This window comes from Nannobrachium achirus (genome assembly GCF_963921795.1).
Source record: "Nannobrachium achirus genome assembly, chromosome: 1".
Classification (NCBI taxonomy): domain Eukaryota; kingdom Metazoa; phylum Chordata; class Actinopteri; order Myctophiformes; family Myctophidae; genus Nannobrachium; species Nannobrachium achirus.
Genome location: NC_137810.1, coordinates 62,692,383 through 62,710,099, shown reverse-complemented (window position 1 = coordinate 62,710,099; position 17,717 = coordinate 62,692,383). Strand labels below are relative to the sequence as shown.

At 42.6% G+C, this 17,717-nt stretch overlaps 1 protein-coding gene across 1 annotated transcript in view; it reads right to left on the bottom strand.

The window, feature by feature from the left end:
* The window catches only part of kita (KIT proto-oncogene, receptor tyrosine kinase a), a gene marked incomplete at both ends in the record, with an annotated part of 72,363 nt that overhangs the window by 21,305 nt on the left and 33,341 nt on the right, over window positions 1-17,717 (bottom strand). Inside the window, 3 exons of the mRNA XM_080730893.1 lie at window positions 7,650-7,776; window positions 8,646-8,752; window positions 16,982-17,169. Coding sequence (XP_080587019.1) covers window positions 7,650-7,776; window positions 8,646-8,752; window positions 16,982-17,169 — 422 coding nt within the window. The remainder of the gene's footprint in view (window positions 1-7,649; window positions 7,777-8,645; window positions 8,753-16,981; window positions 17,170-17,717) is intronic.

Sequence of the window (17,717 nt, the reverse complement as noted above, 5' to 3'; positions counted from 1 at the left end):
ATGGTACCACCCGGACACGCCAGATCCTGTTGGGGAGGTGGTTTAAAAATAACACCCGCAGTAGAGTGTCAACAATAGCATGTTTGCAGTGAGGGAGTGGGGTGGAGGTGGGGTGGGGAGGTGGGGTGGGGAGGTGGGGGGGATTGCATCATTAATTAAACCCATTCAGAACGGGCGGGCGCACATTATTTGCGTGTCGTTATTTTACGCTTTGACTATTGAAAAATAGCAGATATACAAGCTCGCAGCGCGGCACCGAGTGCCGCGCTGCGAGCTTGTAGATCTGCTATTTTTGAAGAATCGTGAAAATTTGAATTTTGACCCGATTCTATAAGTGTCTTTTGAATCCTTCTAAGGTTTTTTGAAAAACATATGTTTCTAATGTCAGCAATCTGGCCAGCCATCGTCAAAGAAAAGGTCCTTCTCGCTTAACTGGAGCTCAGTTAGTCTGTTCTTGAGAGACTACTATGTCAGTGGTTATCAAGCCATTTCATGAGAAGGACCCCCAAACTGATATTTATTTGGCCACGGACCCCCATCTCAAAATATCTAGATCCAGGGACCACCCCCCCCAGAAGCAAAATTTGAGTTACAAACGTTCACTTTAAAAATACACATATTCAAAGATTTGCACCCATTTTCACAACTTTTTCAAAAAATAGCAGATCTACAAGCTCGCAGCGCGGCACTCGGTGCCGCGCTGCGAGCTTGTATATCTGCTATTCTTCAATAGTTAAAGCATTCAATAATTCTAGTGCCTAAATGGGTTAACGGGGCCATGGGAAACGGCTTAGCCTGAAATGACCAGAGACAAAGAGTCACCGCCCGTGACCAGACAGCAAACAACGCAGCATCTATCAATCAATCATCACAAAAAGCAGCGGCACAAAAAAAGGCCCTCAGGCCAGTCCTCTGCGGTTGCAACCGTTCCATGACCGGGTACACACCTCATTATGACATCCTGCTAGGTGCAGTTGTACCAACAACTTCACGCATAAATGTGGAATAGTTGTACCAACTATTAACCCTGCAAGGCCCAAATTAATTTCTACTGGCCAAAAAAAATTACAAAAAATCAGATGGTGTTGTAGGAGTCCTAATCACAGGAAAATGTAATGTTAAAAAAATAATAATGTTTTTGTAAGGTTTTATAGCCATAAATCATAAATCATACTCTAATTTGCATTTTGGGACATTCTAATGATCACGGAAAAAAATATTACAGGCATTTTACTTATGTTTTTGTGAGGAATAGCATCAGTTAAAAAGTGAGATGTTGTTCGTCCAGACGCTGGAATTTCAACTTCTCTGGGAAGTGTGAATGTCAGCCTCAGTGGGGTGTATTTATATGCAAATATCGTGGCCAATGGCATTGTAATACTAAACAATAGGATTTAATGGTGATGTTAATGTGAAAAAAGAACAGGAAAACTAATTATAACATTTAAAAAAAAATGATTTAAAAAACGTTGCCAAAAAGCAACGCTGGGCCTTGCAGGGTTAAACGGTATAAGGTTCATTCCGGTTGAATGTTCCTCCAACACCACGCCCACCTCCCACTCCCTCGGGTGGGGTGATGCCAACCTCCGTGACGTCCCCAGGACAAAGAAAACACACCTGGGGTGATAGCAGGGCCTTCTCAGCGGCCTCGTATCTCCAACTTTCAAATTTGTAAATTTCTTCGCAAAGTAAAGCCCTGTACTTCATCATATGGCCATCGCACAAAAGTAGTGAAAACAGTCGATCTACATGATCTACATGCACACAACGCCTCGCACCTTGTGTGCTTGTAGATCGTCTGTTTTCACTAGTTTAAATCATTTTAAAAATTATAAATACAAAACAAACGTTTTTTTTGGACATACAAGGTCTCCACCCGACAACGACGCTATGGAACTCACTCCTAGTTCACGTCAAAGCTGCCCCCTGCCTCGCCACGTTTAAAAAAATAAAACACTCAAAACTCACATTTTCAGATTTGCAATCCCTCACTTAATCCCCACCCTGGCCACAATATGAATTCCGGTTGGTTCTAGCGGAAGTGGCGGAAATGCTGTGTTTAACGGAAGTTACGTCATGCGTTGTAGTCTTCAGTTGAAATTCTCACGGCGGAAGTTGAACAGTCTCTGCCTGATATTGTCACCAGGCTTTTCTCTTCGCAGATGAGTAAGCCTGGCTACCGGTACGTGAGGCTACCTAATCCCCCCTTTCTTTACCTTTACTTCTATAGTTTTTAACTTTTTAATCAATGTCTTTCCAAAATTAAGTATCTTTTGTTTTGTTTTCAGTTTTGGAAAGCGACTTTGAGTACTCAGAAAGGCTATATAAATTGGATATTAATATTAGTGTGGTAGCTATAGGCAACACACTATTTTTCTCTTCCAACTTTATAGTGTAACTTTTAGCCAATGAGGAAGCAGCATTCTCGGTGACGTCACCTTTATGCTGATTCCTCATTGGCAAAAGGTTACTCCATAAAGTTACTCACCACGTACACCTTTGTAGAGTATCCCCAAAAGCTTTATAGAGTAACCCCAAAAATATAGGACTTGCTGGGAAAATGTAAAAACGACAAACACACTCGCAATTTCCCAGAACTGTATCTTTCTTGTCATTATCTTTTATTATTATTCCAGGTGCAGGAAGTAAACAATGCACACATTGTCCTGGTGTTGCATCATTAATTAATGCCCACAGTTTCTTTACTCTGGCGTTGGCAACTTAACCCTGCGGCGACGAACAAACGTTTAGCAGATCTACAAGCTCGCAGCGCGGCACTCGGTGCCGCGCTGCGAGCTTGTATATCTGCTATTCTTCAATAGTTAAAGCATTCAATAATTCTAGTGCCTAAATGGGTTAACGGGGCCATGGGAAACGGCTTAGCCTGAAATGACCAGAGACAAAGAGTCACCGCCCGTGACCAGACAGCAAACAACGCAGCATCTATCAATCAATCATCACAAAAAGCAGCGGCACAAAAAAAGGCCCTCAGGCCAGTCCTCTGCGGTTGCAACCGTTCCATGACCGGGTACACACCTCATTATGACATCCTGCTAGGTGCAGTTGTACCAACAACTTCACGCATAAATGTGGAATAGTTGTACCAACTATTAACCCTGCAAGGCCCAAATTAATTTCTACTGGCCAAAAAAAATTACAAAAAATCAGATGGTGTTGTAGGAGTCCTAATCACAGGAAAATGTAATGTTAAAAAATTAATAATGTTTTTGTAAGGTTTTATAGCCATAAATCATAAATCATACTCTAATTTGCATTTTGGGACATTCTAATGATCACGGAAAAAAATATTACAGGCATTTTACTTATGTTTTTGTGAGGAATAGCATCAGTTAAAAAGTGAGATGTTGTTCGTCCAGACGCTGGAATTTCAACTTCTCTGGGAAGTGTGAATGTCAGCCTCAGTGGGGTGTATTTATATGCAAATATCGTGGCCAATGGCATTGTAATACTAAACAATAGGATTTAATGGTGATGTTAATGTGAAAAAAGAACAGGAAAACTAATTATAACATTTAAAAAAAAAATGATTTAAAAAACGTTGCCAAAAAGCAACGCTGGGCCTTGCAGGGTTAAACGGTATAAGGTTCATTCCGGTTGAATGTTCCTCCAACACCACGCCCACCTCCCACTCCCTCGGGTGGGGTGATGCCAACCTCCGTGACGTCCCCAGGACAAAGAAAACACACCTGGGGTGATAGCAGGGCCTTCTCAGCGGCCTCGTATCTCCAACTTTCAAATTTGTAAATTTCTTCGCAAAGTAAAGCCCTGTACTTCATCATATGGCCATCGCACAAAAGTAGTGAAAACAGTCGATCTACATGATCTACATGCACACAACGCCTCGCACCTTGTGTGCTTGTAGATCGTCTGTTTTCACTAGTTTAAATCATTTTAAAAATTATAAATACAAAACAAACGTTTTTTTTGGACATACAAGGTCTCCACCCGACAACGACGCTATGGAACTCACTCCTAGTTCACGTCAAAGCTGCCCCCTGCCTCGCCACGTTTAAAAAAATAAAACACTCAAAACTCACATTTTCAGATTTGCAATCCCTCACTTAATCCCCACCCTGGCCACAATATGAATTCCGGTTGGTTCTAGCGGAAGTGGCGGAAATGCTGTGTTTAACGGAAGTTACGTCATGCGTTGTAGTCTTCAGTTGAAATTCTCACGGCGGAAGTTGAACAGTCTCTGCCTGATATTGTCACCAGGCTTTTCTCTTCGCAGATGAGTAAGCCTGGCTACCGCCGGTACGTGAGGCTACCTAATCCCCCCTTTCTTTACCTTTACTTCTATAGTTTTTAACTTTTTAATCAATGTCTTTCCAAAATTAAGTATCTTTTGTTTTGTTTTCAGTTTTGGAAAGCGACTTTGAGTACTCAGAAAGGCTATATAAATTGGATATTAATATTAGTGTGGTAGCTATAGGCAACACACTATTGTTCTCTTCCAACTTTATAGTGTAACTTGTAGCCAATGAGGAAGCAGCATTCTCGGTGACGTCACCTTTTATGCTGATTCCTCATTGGCTAAAAGTTACTCCATAAAATTACTCACCACGTACACCTTTATAGAGTATCCCCAAAAGCTTTATAGAGTAACCCCAAAAATATAGGACTTGCTGGGAAAATGTAAAAAAGACAAACACACTCGCAATTTCCCAGAACTGTATCTTTCTTGTCATTATCTTTTATTATTATTCCAGGTGCAGGAAGTAAACAATGCACACATTGTCCTGGTGTTGCATCATTAATTAATGCCCACAGTTTCTTTACTCTGGCCTTGGCAACTTAACCCTGCGGCGATGAACAAACGTTTAATCTTGTTTGTTTTACTTTATAAGCAAAACTTAACCACCTGGACTTAACCACCTTATGAACTCTAAACGAGAACACTCAGGTCGTCTTTGTTCTTTGATCTACTGAGAAGTCGAATAATCTCTTCTCTTATTAGGGTGGTCCTAATATAGGGTGCGTTCGGAAATGCGCACTCAACGCACTGGTGTGCCATGTTGTCGTTCGTTTATTCGGTGCACTTGGTGCGTTGTCGTTCGGAAATCCAGGGCGCGGCGCACCGGTGTGCTGAGTGCACGCACTCACCGACCCTACTCAGAAGATGGGGTTTGGCGGTGTGGTGCGTCAGTGCGGTGTTCTGATTGGTTGGTTTTCATGGCCATGTCTCGAGCGCTTCTCAGCTGTGAACAATGGCGTAGGAAATGATAACAAAATGTACCATTTGCTGCTTTATTGGTCCTTTGGGCTTTATTGTTACACACGCATCAACAGCAGGTAGGCCAATGTTATGAAGTAAATTACCTATCAATATAGGGTGAATAGCAACTTTACGTTAGCAACTGCTGCTTTTAACACATATGGTGCCAACCCCGAGTTTCCCGAGTTTGTATTGGTACTACCGCTGTGCCAACCCCGAGTTTCCCGAGTTTGGGCCGTTTTTTTTTTTTTTTTAAACATTTTTTTTGGGACCTCCAGAAATGTATTAGGCATGATCGCGATTGCGAAATTGCATGTTTAACCCCCATACCAACTCATTCTTTCAAACATGGCAGCCATGTTTGTTTACATCTGAAGAAAACATAATGGCTGATAAATCATGAATGCCTGAACGGATTTCCAAGCGGATTTTTTTGTTTGAAAGCTGTGAACAGCATCTACACACGTGGTGCATCATCTAGGCATGGGCGTGCACTTTTTACACAATTGCACAATTACATGGAAGTCTATGGTAACCATGGCAACGCGAGACATTGAAGAGAAAAAATCATTGCAACATAAGTGTTAAGAAAGTTTTCCGACTCAAAAAGCACACAGCTGTCTCTTAACTGGTCGTAAATAAGCCACACTGAATGCACCCTACAATGTCACGCCCACTGCACTCACTACACTGAGCACACACCCGGTGCGGATTTCCGAACGCACCCATAGTCATGGGGAAGCTTTATTTCTAGGGTAACCTTTCCGCTGCCATTGGAAATTGATAGACAATTCCCTGACAGGGATAGGGAATCAATAGGGAATCAAAGGGAGTGGGAATCAATAGGTAATCAATGGGAGTGGGAATCAATTGGTCGAGCTTCACATGACAGTTAACTTACTGCAGAATATAGTCACATCAGTAACCACACTTGCAATTTCCAATCACATCTTTCTAGTTATCTCCTAACAATGTAAATGAAAAGTCCTTTTCAGAGCCTTGCAAATCAGAATGCATATCGTCACTGTCGGGCAGAAACCCCGTATCTCCAAGTTTCAAATTAGCAAGTTTTTTTCATAAAGTAAAGCCCTGCTTCATCATACAAGACTGTCGCACAAAACTAGTGACAGTAGCCGATCTACGAGCACACGACGCCTCGCATATTTTCACTACTTGAAATCGTCATTACGACATAACAATCCCTGGCGCGGCCATAGCTGAATTTGGAGAGAGAAAGACCGTCTGGGAATCAGAGCCCCGGCCTGGCCCAGTGTCCAAGTGTCCCTGAGGCGTTATTTGGAAACGCACATGATTTCTGGGCAAACCCAGCCCATGGAAGCTTTTGATTGGCTGAACCGGAGCTGGTGAGTAACTGGTGAGTAACTAACCTACCGATGCTGGTGAGTACCTGCTCAACTCATGTGCGTTTCCAAATTGCGCGTACCTGCATGAGCAAGGCACTTAACCCCTAACTGTGGTGTGGGTGGTGATGGTGATGGTATAGGGGCAGGGGGGTGTTACAGGACACTGGTTCCCAAGCACTGGGTCAGGAAATATTTGTCGGTCCCGGACACATTTTTATGGGACTCGCAAAAGTCGCAAAGTATGGGATTAGGCCTATTCATGGCCCGCCCACTCAGCAAATTTCTCAGCAACTTCCTGGTGTGACGTCAGTTTAGAAGGGGAAATTAATACAGAAACAGCTGGACTTAAAGCCAACAAATCATTATTTCAAACGGTAAAAGTAAATTATAATGCTTTGTGCCTTTTACTATCTTGTGTTCTTGATCATGCTAGCCGTATTTTATACTTTACTATTCGGAAATTGCATTAAATTTGCAATTTCTGTGTTAACTCTATGGGCTTTTAGCAGGGGTTTCCCCTTCAAAACGTGACTTCAGCACCAGGGGGATGCTGAGTGTGCGGGCCGTGAATAGAGGGTATGCACGTGACATCATCATCATACCCGGAAGTTATGTGGGAACGCCTACTGAGTGGCAAAAAACTACTTTCTGGCCTTGACAGCCCATACATCCAAACAGAAAAGTCTGATTGCATTAAACAACGTTAAACAACATTAAACTCACTTTGCCACTCACTTTTCCACTCACTTTGTGCATGCGCATACCCTCTATAGGGCTAATTAGCAAAAAAAGTTTTTTTTTTTCATGAAAAAATGCAATGATTTTTCAAAGTAATTTCATGAAAAAAATAAAATAAAAGAAGAATCTAAGCAATTCCATGAATTAGAAAACAAATGTTAAAGAAGTAGTGAAAATAGCCGATCTACAAGTTGTGAGGTTTTAGATCTGCTATTTTCAATAGTTAAGGTCCCCGGGCAAACATCTAATTTCTCTTTCGGATCACGGGGCTAAAACGTTTGGGAACCACTGTGTGTTTATAGGATACTCACCGAAACGGAGCTTGTCTCGAGGAAACTCCCACTGGTGATCGTACGGTAGCTGGGTGGGGTCAATATACACATAGTTGTTCCCATGGATGCCCTCGATAACTTTCCACTGAATCTGGTATTTGGGTTTCTGGCAAGAAAGGGCAAAGGAGGAGACGACACAGGTTCAACCACAGGAGCCGACTGAAAGGCAGTTGTAGTTCCACATGGAAACATTGACGTGCAGGGGTGTCGCACCAAATTATGGGCCCTGGGTGCTTTAACTATTGAAAAATAGCAGATCTACAAGCTCACAGCAAACTTGTAGATCTGCTATTTTTGAAACATTGTGAAAAAGGTCTTTGAATGTTTCAAATGTTTTTCAAAAGGTTTTTTTTTTTAAAACACATGTTCCTATGTTCCTATGCCCCCCCCCCCCAGAAGCAAAAATGTAGTTACAAATGTTCGCTTAAAAATATATATATATTCACGGTAAACATATGAAGAATACATAATGATAAAAATGTTGCCTTCATGCACTGTCTTTTTTTGTTTTTTTGTTTTTTTGTTTTGTTCTTGTCTCGGTTGTGTGTTTTTTGCTTTTTTCGTTTCGTTTCATGTATACGGCTGTATGTATGAGGGGGGGTGGGGGGGTGGGGGGGAAGGAGGGTGTGTTTTTGTTTTGTGTGGTCTACAAAACCGAACAATTAATGTACATATTCACTTGTATGCCTGTATGTCCTTAAAAATCCTGTATAAAACCAATAAACAGAAAAAAAAAATACATATGTTCAAAGATTTGCACACATTTTCAGGACTTTTCAAAAATAGCAGCTCTACAAGCTTGCAGCGCGGCACTCGGTGCCGCGCTGTGAGCTTGTATATCTGCTATTTTTCAATAGCCAAAGTATCAAATAATTCCAGGCCCCTCCTCCACCTTGGGCCCTAGTAACTCAGTCCCACTTTTCTCCCCCTGTTGACGTGCAGTCAGTGGTGTGTGGCGGGGACACGTCGCCTTACCTGCATGTACTTGTAGAACAACACGATAAGGATGAGGCAAAGGAGCGCCGCTGCCGACACAGATCCAATCAGCAAGGGGGTGAACAACTCGTGGGTAACGGTCCTCTCTGGATATGGCACCGTAATGCAGACATATAAAGAAAAAAACATACAAAAAGGAAATCTGTTGGAAACGGATGATATCTTCAAGGCACCGGATAGGCAGGCACCAGATTGATATACTATGTGTACACTATGTCTTCGCGGCTCCTTCCTTTTCTCCATTGGCGTCAGTTCAGCAAAAGCTAGGGTATGGCAAAAGATGGGAGTCCTCATCGGGTTTTGTCCGTTTTTTTCCCTGGGTTTCTATGGTTTCTTGGGCTGGATATGGCAGCCTGGAACGGTTGTTTAAGTGTAGCTAAACTTGGCATGTTAGTAAATGTGCCGCAATTAACAATAATGCATTGCACCTGTGCAGCTGACCTGCAGAACCAGGGAATATACCATGTTGTCAAGATGGGGAGAATACAAGAGTGGAGAATATAATTTACCTTGTTAAAGTGACCATTTTGTTAAATGTTGCATTTGTAGTTATTTTACTGTAATTTAACAACATAATAACCAGCACAGATAGACAAAGAGACTTTCATGGATTTATATTTAAAACTATCTATTATTTTTCCCCCTGGACCCAGGGTATGGCAGCTGCATACCCCTGCCATACCCAATTGACGCCCCTGCTTTTCTCTTTTTATGGAAATAACACAAACTATAGAAAGAATTTGACCAATCTAGAGCAGTCCACAGCAAGATTACACAGTGTGAAAGAGGAAAACATTTTTATATGGTCTGACATCACTGATAGGCTCAAGGATATGATTTAAGAAGTCACAACATAGTCGTAACAGCCTGGCACAAGCACGCGCTATTGTAAATTCCATGTTGGTCCGGGTAAAGGGGGTGGATATAGGTTTGTTTTTCTTCTCTTTCTTTTCTTGTCTTGTCGTTGTTGTTGTTTGAGTTGTTGTATCTTGGTACATTTATCCATCTTGAAATCTTCAGTTACTGGAGTAAGAGAGGAAACGACCGTTTTGTCTACCCAGGACGGAGATGCGAGTGACTAGGAAAGTCTTTTGTACCGGCTGCTCTCAAGCTGTACAACGAGACACACAACGGTCGATTGACAAGGACTACCTTCCTAACGTAGGACGACGGTAGCCTTTTTTTTTCTTTACTGGAACTATTCATGGGTTGCATTTGTAGTCCTAAACCGGCCATATTGAGGACCAACACAGGTGTTCAATTTGTTTGATTGGCATAGAGCCAATGTTCTATGTTAATCAAAACACCTGTGTTGGTCCTCAAAATGGCTGGTGTAGGACTACAAATGCAATCCATGAATATCTGCACTGACTGATTTTATCGCTCTGACCTTTGGACACTGCACTATTAGGTTGTGTTAGTATTTTTTTTTTCGTATTTCTGCTTGTGTTTGACATGATGTAGAGATACTTGTTGCACTAACTAGCATTGACCGTTATGGTCACTTTGATTTGGGCACTGTATTATATTGATAGCTGTGCTTTAGGACACTTTATGTATATATATTATTTGTTCCCTTTCTTGTTGTACCTTGCTCTTACTGTACTTACTGTACTCTGAACTCTGTTCTTGTTTTTTTTCTTTTTCATACTTCTCTGTAACTTTGTAAATAACCTTATACTGCTGTGCTGCCTCTGGGCAACTGATTTTCCCCCTTGGGATAATAAAGGTATCTATCTATCTTGTGAATTTTATCATTTTCTTATTTTATTCATAATATATTTGCATAACTTTCAACATTCATGCTTTGAATAAAATAAAAAAGAATTGATAACAAAAAAAAAAACACATCATAAACCTGTGATGTGTGAATAAAGCTGATTCAGATTCAGATTCATTCACATTCAGGAAGGCATGGTGACTGTGTGTTAGGGATGGGTATCGTTCACCTTTGAATCGATACGATACCTTTTTCGATACCTGGGAATCGATACGATACCCTTTTCGATACCATTTTCGACACTTTTTATTTAAGTTTAACAGCTGAGGTGATGATGATGATGATCACACAGTGTGGCGGAGCGTAGAGTATTAGACGTTGGATAATCATCATAATAAACATTATAGGGTATTGTCTGCTATTTTCCACAGTAACGAGTGTAGCCTACTAAAGCAAGTCATTAAACTCTCAGTAGCCCAACTGTTACAGATGCGACCGGCCAGGGGTGCGTTCCAGAGTATCGAAACGAGGTATTGTTTGTCTTTACGTGAACCGATACCCGATAGTATCGACGTCATGCAATCGATACCATTAAAAGTATCGCAGACGATACCCATCCCTACAGTGTGTGCACAAACGAAAAGCAGAAACATGAAAATACTATCAAAGAAGGCGCGGTTTCAGGGCCGTTGTTCTTTTCATCACCGAGGGTGCGGCTTGGAATTCCGTGTTCTATGATGACGCGTGGTGTAATATATCTAACTTGACACAGCATATTGTCGTTGTCGGGTGGAAATGTCCAAAACCGTTCGTTTTGCATTTATCATTTTAAAAAATGATTTAAACTAGTGAAAACAGCCGATCTACAAGCGCACAACGCCTCGCGCCGCGAGGCGTTGTGCGCTTGTAGATCGGCTGTTTTCACTACTTTCGTGCGACGGCCTTGTATGTTGAAGCAGGGCTTTACTTTGCGAAAGAACGTACAAATTTGAAACTTGGAGATACGAGGTTTCCACCCGACAACGACGATATTAAACCGGAATATACTTGACTGGAAAAAAACTGGTTGAGGTTATACGTTCCTTTTGATTAACTACATCCCTCGGCCAAATGCTTGCACCGCACGGATACTGTGTAGTCGGTGTGTACCGCTGTGTTGTGATGTTTTATCATGGGCTGAAAAGATCTCAACCGATATGCCATAGTTGGTTGGCCTTCATTGGTCACTGGAATTTGTAATTGCTTCCTCAAAATGTTTTCGAAAGCAGCCGATCTACATGCCCGTAACACGTCGCGTCGCATCGCAACCGGGCAGCGGATGGGCGACTGGTTGTGTGCGTGCGAAGAGCAAAAACTCGACAGTTTCATGGGATCTCGCCCCCCTTGTCGCTCCACCTGTCAGCTTGCTCCTGCCTCCCTAGCCGCCAGTCATTGTAAATTCATTCCTTGGCGTGTGAAAGGTGTTGAAAACATACATACATACATCTTACTTCAGGTGTTGAGGGAACGAACACCTGAGGGCCGATTTGTAGCACAAGTATTGAAACATGATACATTTTCAACTGATGAGTTGAAAATGACACTTGTTGATTAGTCATGCCATGGAGACTATGGGTTGTTCAATAATATTTTTAGTTTTTTGTCGCATTCCTAAGACAAACATGTGATAACAATACATTTACCCCCATTCGTTCCGGATGGGGACCCGTTTCGAAACGGGTCCCCATCCGGAATCAATGGGGGTAAATTTACTCGAATCAAATTTTGTCTTAGGAATGTGACAAAAAACAAAAAATATTATTGAACTCTACTCTCCATGGTGTGACTAATCAATAGAAAAAAAGTCATTTTGGGGGTGAACTACTCCTTTAAGTTTTCTGTTTTTGTTCATGGCATTTTACTTCCCCACTCCTCCGTGTTGCTTATTAACCAACGTAACGGTTTAATATTCCGTCCGATGACATTTTACGGCGCGGTTTACCGCGGCACTGTCGCAAAACCTGCCGCCGCGGGGGCGAGGGAACAATGACATCAGCGTCGCGTCTGGCTGTACGGCGATGATGCTTTATTGTTTTGCTCCTCGGGCACAGTGGGGTGATGATGCCTTATTGTTTTGTACAGTGGGGTCTGAATAAGCTCTTTAGCGATAAGGAGCTTTCTCTCCTCTTCAGAGTGTGAGAACGCAGAGTCTGCAGGAACTAATCCCCAGTAAACCTGTCAGGGGCTCCTAAAACCCTCCCTTCTCCATTCTCTCTCCGCTGGAGCTCACTGACACCAAAGCCCCCCCCACCCACCCACCCACCCACCCGGCCACCCAGTGGTGTCAGTTCAGAAAAAGGTAAGGTATGGCAACATGACTGGTGTCTTGCACGCGCGCATTCGCGCGCGTGCAAGACACCAGTCATGTTGCCATACCTTAGCAACAGGCATGATACATTTATTTTAAGAAGTACATTCTATTTTTTTCCCCAAAAAATGTCTATGGTTTCTTGGGCTGGATATGGCAGCCTGGAACAGTTGTTCAAGTGCAACTAAACTTGACATAATATAGTAAACGTGCCACAATTAACAATAATGAATTGCACCTGTGCAGCTGACCTGCGGAACCTGGGAATATACCATTCTGTCAAGATGGGGAGAATAAAAGTGTGGAGAATATAATTATAACACCTTGTTACATTTTGCATTTGTATTTATTTTAATGTAATTTAACAACATAACCAGCACAGATAGACAATGAGCCGTTCATGGATTTATATTTTAAAGTAACTTGTATTCTCCCCCCTGGACCCAGGGTATGGCAGCTGCATACCCCTGCCATACCCAATTGACGCCCCTGCGGCCACCCACCCTCGGCACCAACGCCGCTCGCGGCGCGGCCCGGGGCTCCCCGCCGCGCACCGTAGGCTAACTTTCTACGCAGGCCTCCTCCACCCACTGATCTGCTATTTTTGAAAAATCTTGTCATTTTTGGCAAATCTTTGAATACAACATTTTAACTCAAATATTTGCTTCGGGGGGGGGGGTCCCTGGAACAACATATTTTGAGTTGGGAGTCCGCAGCCAAATACATGTAATTTTGGGCGTCCTTGACATGAAAACGTTTGAGAACCACTGATTATTAGATGAAAGATTTAGAAGACATTTATAAGAATAGGGTCCAAAAATATTCAAAGACTTGCACAAATCTGATACAGATCTATGCAAGCTCGCAGCGCGGCACTCGAAAAAAAGAAAAAGGAAAAGGAATAAAAAAATCCCTTGACACTTTTCCCCACAGGCCTGCCATGCCCGGCTGTGCCCGCTCCCTGGCTGTGCCCACTTGTAATACTCGCCCACATGCCCGCTGTCCTCCCCCCCCCCCCCCCCCCCCAATTCCACACAAAGTTTTCTGTGCCGTTTGGGGTTTGTGTGGCGCAGCAGATGGAGGAGCCGTTGTGTTGTAATGCTAGGGAGGATTATCTTTTTATCTTCTTTTTTTTTAACTGGTCACGATGTAAACAAGGACCTGATGTTGACCCCTAGCTTTCTCTGAAGCGATAACTATCACATCCAATCACGCTTAGTTAGCAGGTGTGTCGCACCATATTCTGGGCCCTGGGTACAAGGATTCACTCGCATTTTGTGCTTTAACTGTTGAAAAATAGCAGATATACAAGCTCGCAGCTTGTATATAGCTGCGAGCTTGTAGATCTGCTATTTTTTGAATAATTGTGCAAGTTCTTTGAATATTTCAAAGCCTTCTAATGTTTTTTAAATAATATGTTTCTATGTCAGTGGTTCTCAAACCTTTTCATGTGAAGGACCCCCAAAATGATACGTATTTGGCCACGGACCCCCATCTCAAAATATTTAATTCCAGGGACCCCCAGAAGCAAAATTGAGTTACAAATGTTCCCTTAAAAAGTACATAGCCTATATTCAAAGATTTGCACGCATGTTCACGGCTTTTCAAAAATAGCAGATCTACAAGCTCGCAGCGCGGCACTCGGTGCCGCGCTGTGAGCTTGTATATCTGCTATTTTTCAATAGCTAAAGTATAAAATAGTTAAGGCCCCACCTTGGGCCCTAGTAACTCAGTCCCCCCCCCCCCCCCCCCCCCCTTGTGACGCCCCTGCGTTTAGTAGTATCTCTCCTGGCTGGTGTTGACACAACAGATTATTTGGAAGAGGTGATGCAACCTTCTAAATCTCTTCTGAGCGCCTCTCCGTCTCAGTGGTGGGTGGAAGTAGTACTCACGTTTGTTACTCAAGTAAAAGTATCAATACGGCAATGTCGAAATACTCTGTTCAAAATGTACTTGAGTAAAAGTATAAACGTTTTTCTAATAGCCAAAGAAAAGGGCTGAAGCGTTTTTTTTTTTTTTTTATAATCATCAAAATCTACAAAGTAACTAGGCTACTTTTCAAATAATTGTATTGGAGTAAAAGTACAATATTTGTCTCTGAGATGTGGTGGTCTGGTGGAGTAGAAGTAAAAGTATAGAAAATTGGAAATGTACGGTACCTCAAAATTGTACTTAAGTATAGTACTTAGTTACATTACACCACTGCCTAAACGTGGAACCAAGGGTACTTTTTTAACGACACACGTGGCTAATTCACACTTTGTGTCGTACAAATTATTTTTCATTTGAGAATACGTACGAATTTACCCCAAATACACTTACCTAGCCTCGAGGCTGAGCAAGAGAACGCGGTCGAACAAGGATCTGATATTGTACAACTGTCAGTTGACACTCACTTAATTCTAATCCCATGATATGGTGATGTGTGGGGGATTAAGGTTAAACGCACGCCACATCTGCCTGGCAACAAAACTTGAGACAAGCCGACGCCGCCAGACCACACCTGGTTACCCTATTTGTACTGTGTAATAGAGTTTCCCACTTTCTGCGTCTGTCTGCCTGTGTGTGTGCGTGTGCGTGTGTGTGTGTGTGTGTGTGCGTGCGTGCGTGCGTGTGTGTGCAGGGGAGACAATTGGGTATGGCAGGGGTATGCAGCTGCCATACCCTGGGTCCAGGGGGAAAAATAAAAGTTAGACTACTTTTAAATATAAATCCACGAATGTCTCTTTGTCTATCTGTTCTGGTTATTATGTTGTCTATCTGTTCTGGTTATTATGTTGTTAAATTACAAGGTAATAGGTAGGCTATTATAATTATATTCTCCCCATCTTGACAAAATGGTATATTCCTAGGTTCCGTAGGTCAGCTGCACAGGTGCAATGCATTATTGTTAATTGTGGCACGTTTACTAACATGCCAAGTTTAGCTGCACTTGAACAACCGTTCCAGGCTGCCATATCCATCCCATGAAACCGTAGAAACGGGGGGAAAAATAAAATGTACTTCTTAAAATAAATGTATCATGCTTGTTGCTAAGGTATGGCAACATGACTGGTGCTTCGCGCGCGTGCAAGACACCAGTCATGTTGCCATACCTTAGCTTTTTCTGAACTGACGCCACTGTGTGTGTGTGTGTGTGTGTGTGTGTGTGTGTGTGTGTGTGTGTGTGTGTGTGTGTGTGTGTGTGTGTGTGTGTGTGTGTGTGTGTTCTCACTCTCTCAAGTGGCATAAGATTTAACGTACAGGGTGTTCCCTATGGAACTCCCACAACTAGGGAAATAGAACCTGTGGGAGGCATGTGCTGTCATGTGAGTGGATGAGATGAGGGAATGCAGACCTAATTCACAACCGGTCAATGTAAAAAACATTGTCAGCAAGTTGTTACGTTGAAAAGAAGAATGGCAGGCAGCCACGCCATCAGAAGCAGGCTTGAGCCCCAATGAGCAGTGCTGTCACGATATGACATTTTACATGCCGATTAGTTGTCGCTCAAATAATTTCGATTAACGATTGAATTGTGTTTTTTCTCATTGACAGTTACATTTCTGTTTGGTTTGTTGGCTTTGAAGTTGCACATGGCAGATATGACACATAACCTAAATATACAAAGAAATTACTGACATATTTGACAACTTTATACTTAAAAAAGAACATTGATAGTGGAAATAGACGATCTACAAGCTCACAATGTGTAGCAAATATATGAAAATATTTCAGCATGAAAACGATTATGATGATTATGACAAAATAATTGTGATTATGTCAAATAATTGCGATTAGACGAATATGTAATAATTGTGACAGGCCTACCAATGAGGTTAGCTAGTGCATATGGCGAGTATTGTGCCGATACCAGTGGATGGGAATCCGCTAGGATCATTCCGTTATGGTCAACATGGTATGTGAGAGTTGGGGGTATAAGAATGTGTTGGCGTGCACAAGTATGCACAAAAAATTCTATAATAAACTAACTATTTAAATAGAGATGTCTTAAATGGCCTTGTATGATTTGGGAAAGAGCGTCCAAATTTGGAGATACGAGATTTCCACCCAACAACAACGATATACTAGTGTTGTTGCTGCTCTTATACCACCATTATTACTGGGGTTGGTGTGGGCCAGACAGTGGCCCCCCCGCGGGCCGCAAATGGCCCGCGGGCCGCCTATTGGGGAACCCTGATCTACACGCACACACTCGCATTTGTTTTGGGTGTGTGGGCCATGTTGGAGACAGAAAGGGTGACTCACCGCTGATGGAGAACAGGGTGTAGGCCTGCTCTCCCTCCACGGTGGCCACACACTCCAGTGTGTGGAAGCGGTCCACCCTGCTGACGTTCAGCCTGCTCTCCACCTCCGTCTTCCCGAACGCGGGGCTGAGCACGGTGACCGTGATCACGTCCTGCTCCTCCTGGGTGGCGTTGAGCTGCTGGGAACACCTGCGAGAGAGAGAGAGAGGAGCAGACACAGTGGCGTCAGTTCAGCAAAAGCTAGGGTATGGCAAAGATGGGAGTCCTCATGGAAAATAGGCATTACATTTTGGATAACACGGTTCTATTGTGAAAATAGCAGATCTACATGCTCACAACGCCTCGCGCTGCGAGGCGTTGTGAGCATGTAGATCGGCTATTTTCACAATGTCTGAAAAAGAAGAAGAAAAAATTACGACTTTTGTCAGTTTTTTACACAGGTTTCTAAGGTTTCTTGGGCTGGATATGGCAGCCTGGAATGGTTTTTCAAGTGCAGCTAAACTTAGCATGTTAGTAAACGTGCCACAATTAACAATAATGCATTGCACCTGTGCAGCTGACCTGCGGAACCTGGGAATATACCATTTTGTCAAAATGGGGAGAATACAAGTGTGGAGAAATTAATTATAATACCTTGTTAAAGTGACCATTTTGTAAAATTTTGCATTGTAGTTATTTTACTGTAATTTAACAACATAATAACCTGCACAGATAGACAAAGAGACATTCATGGATTT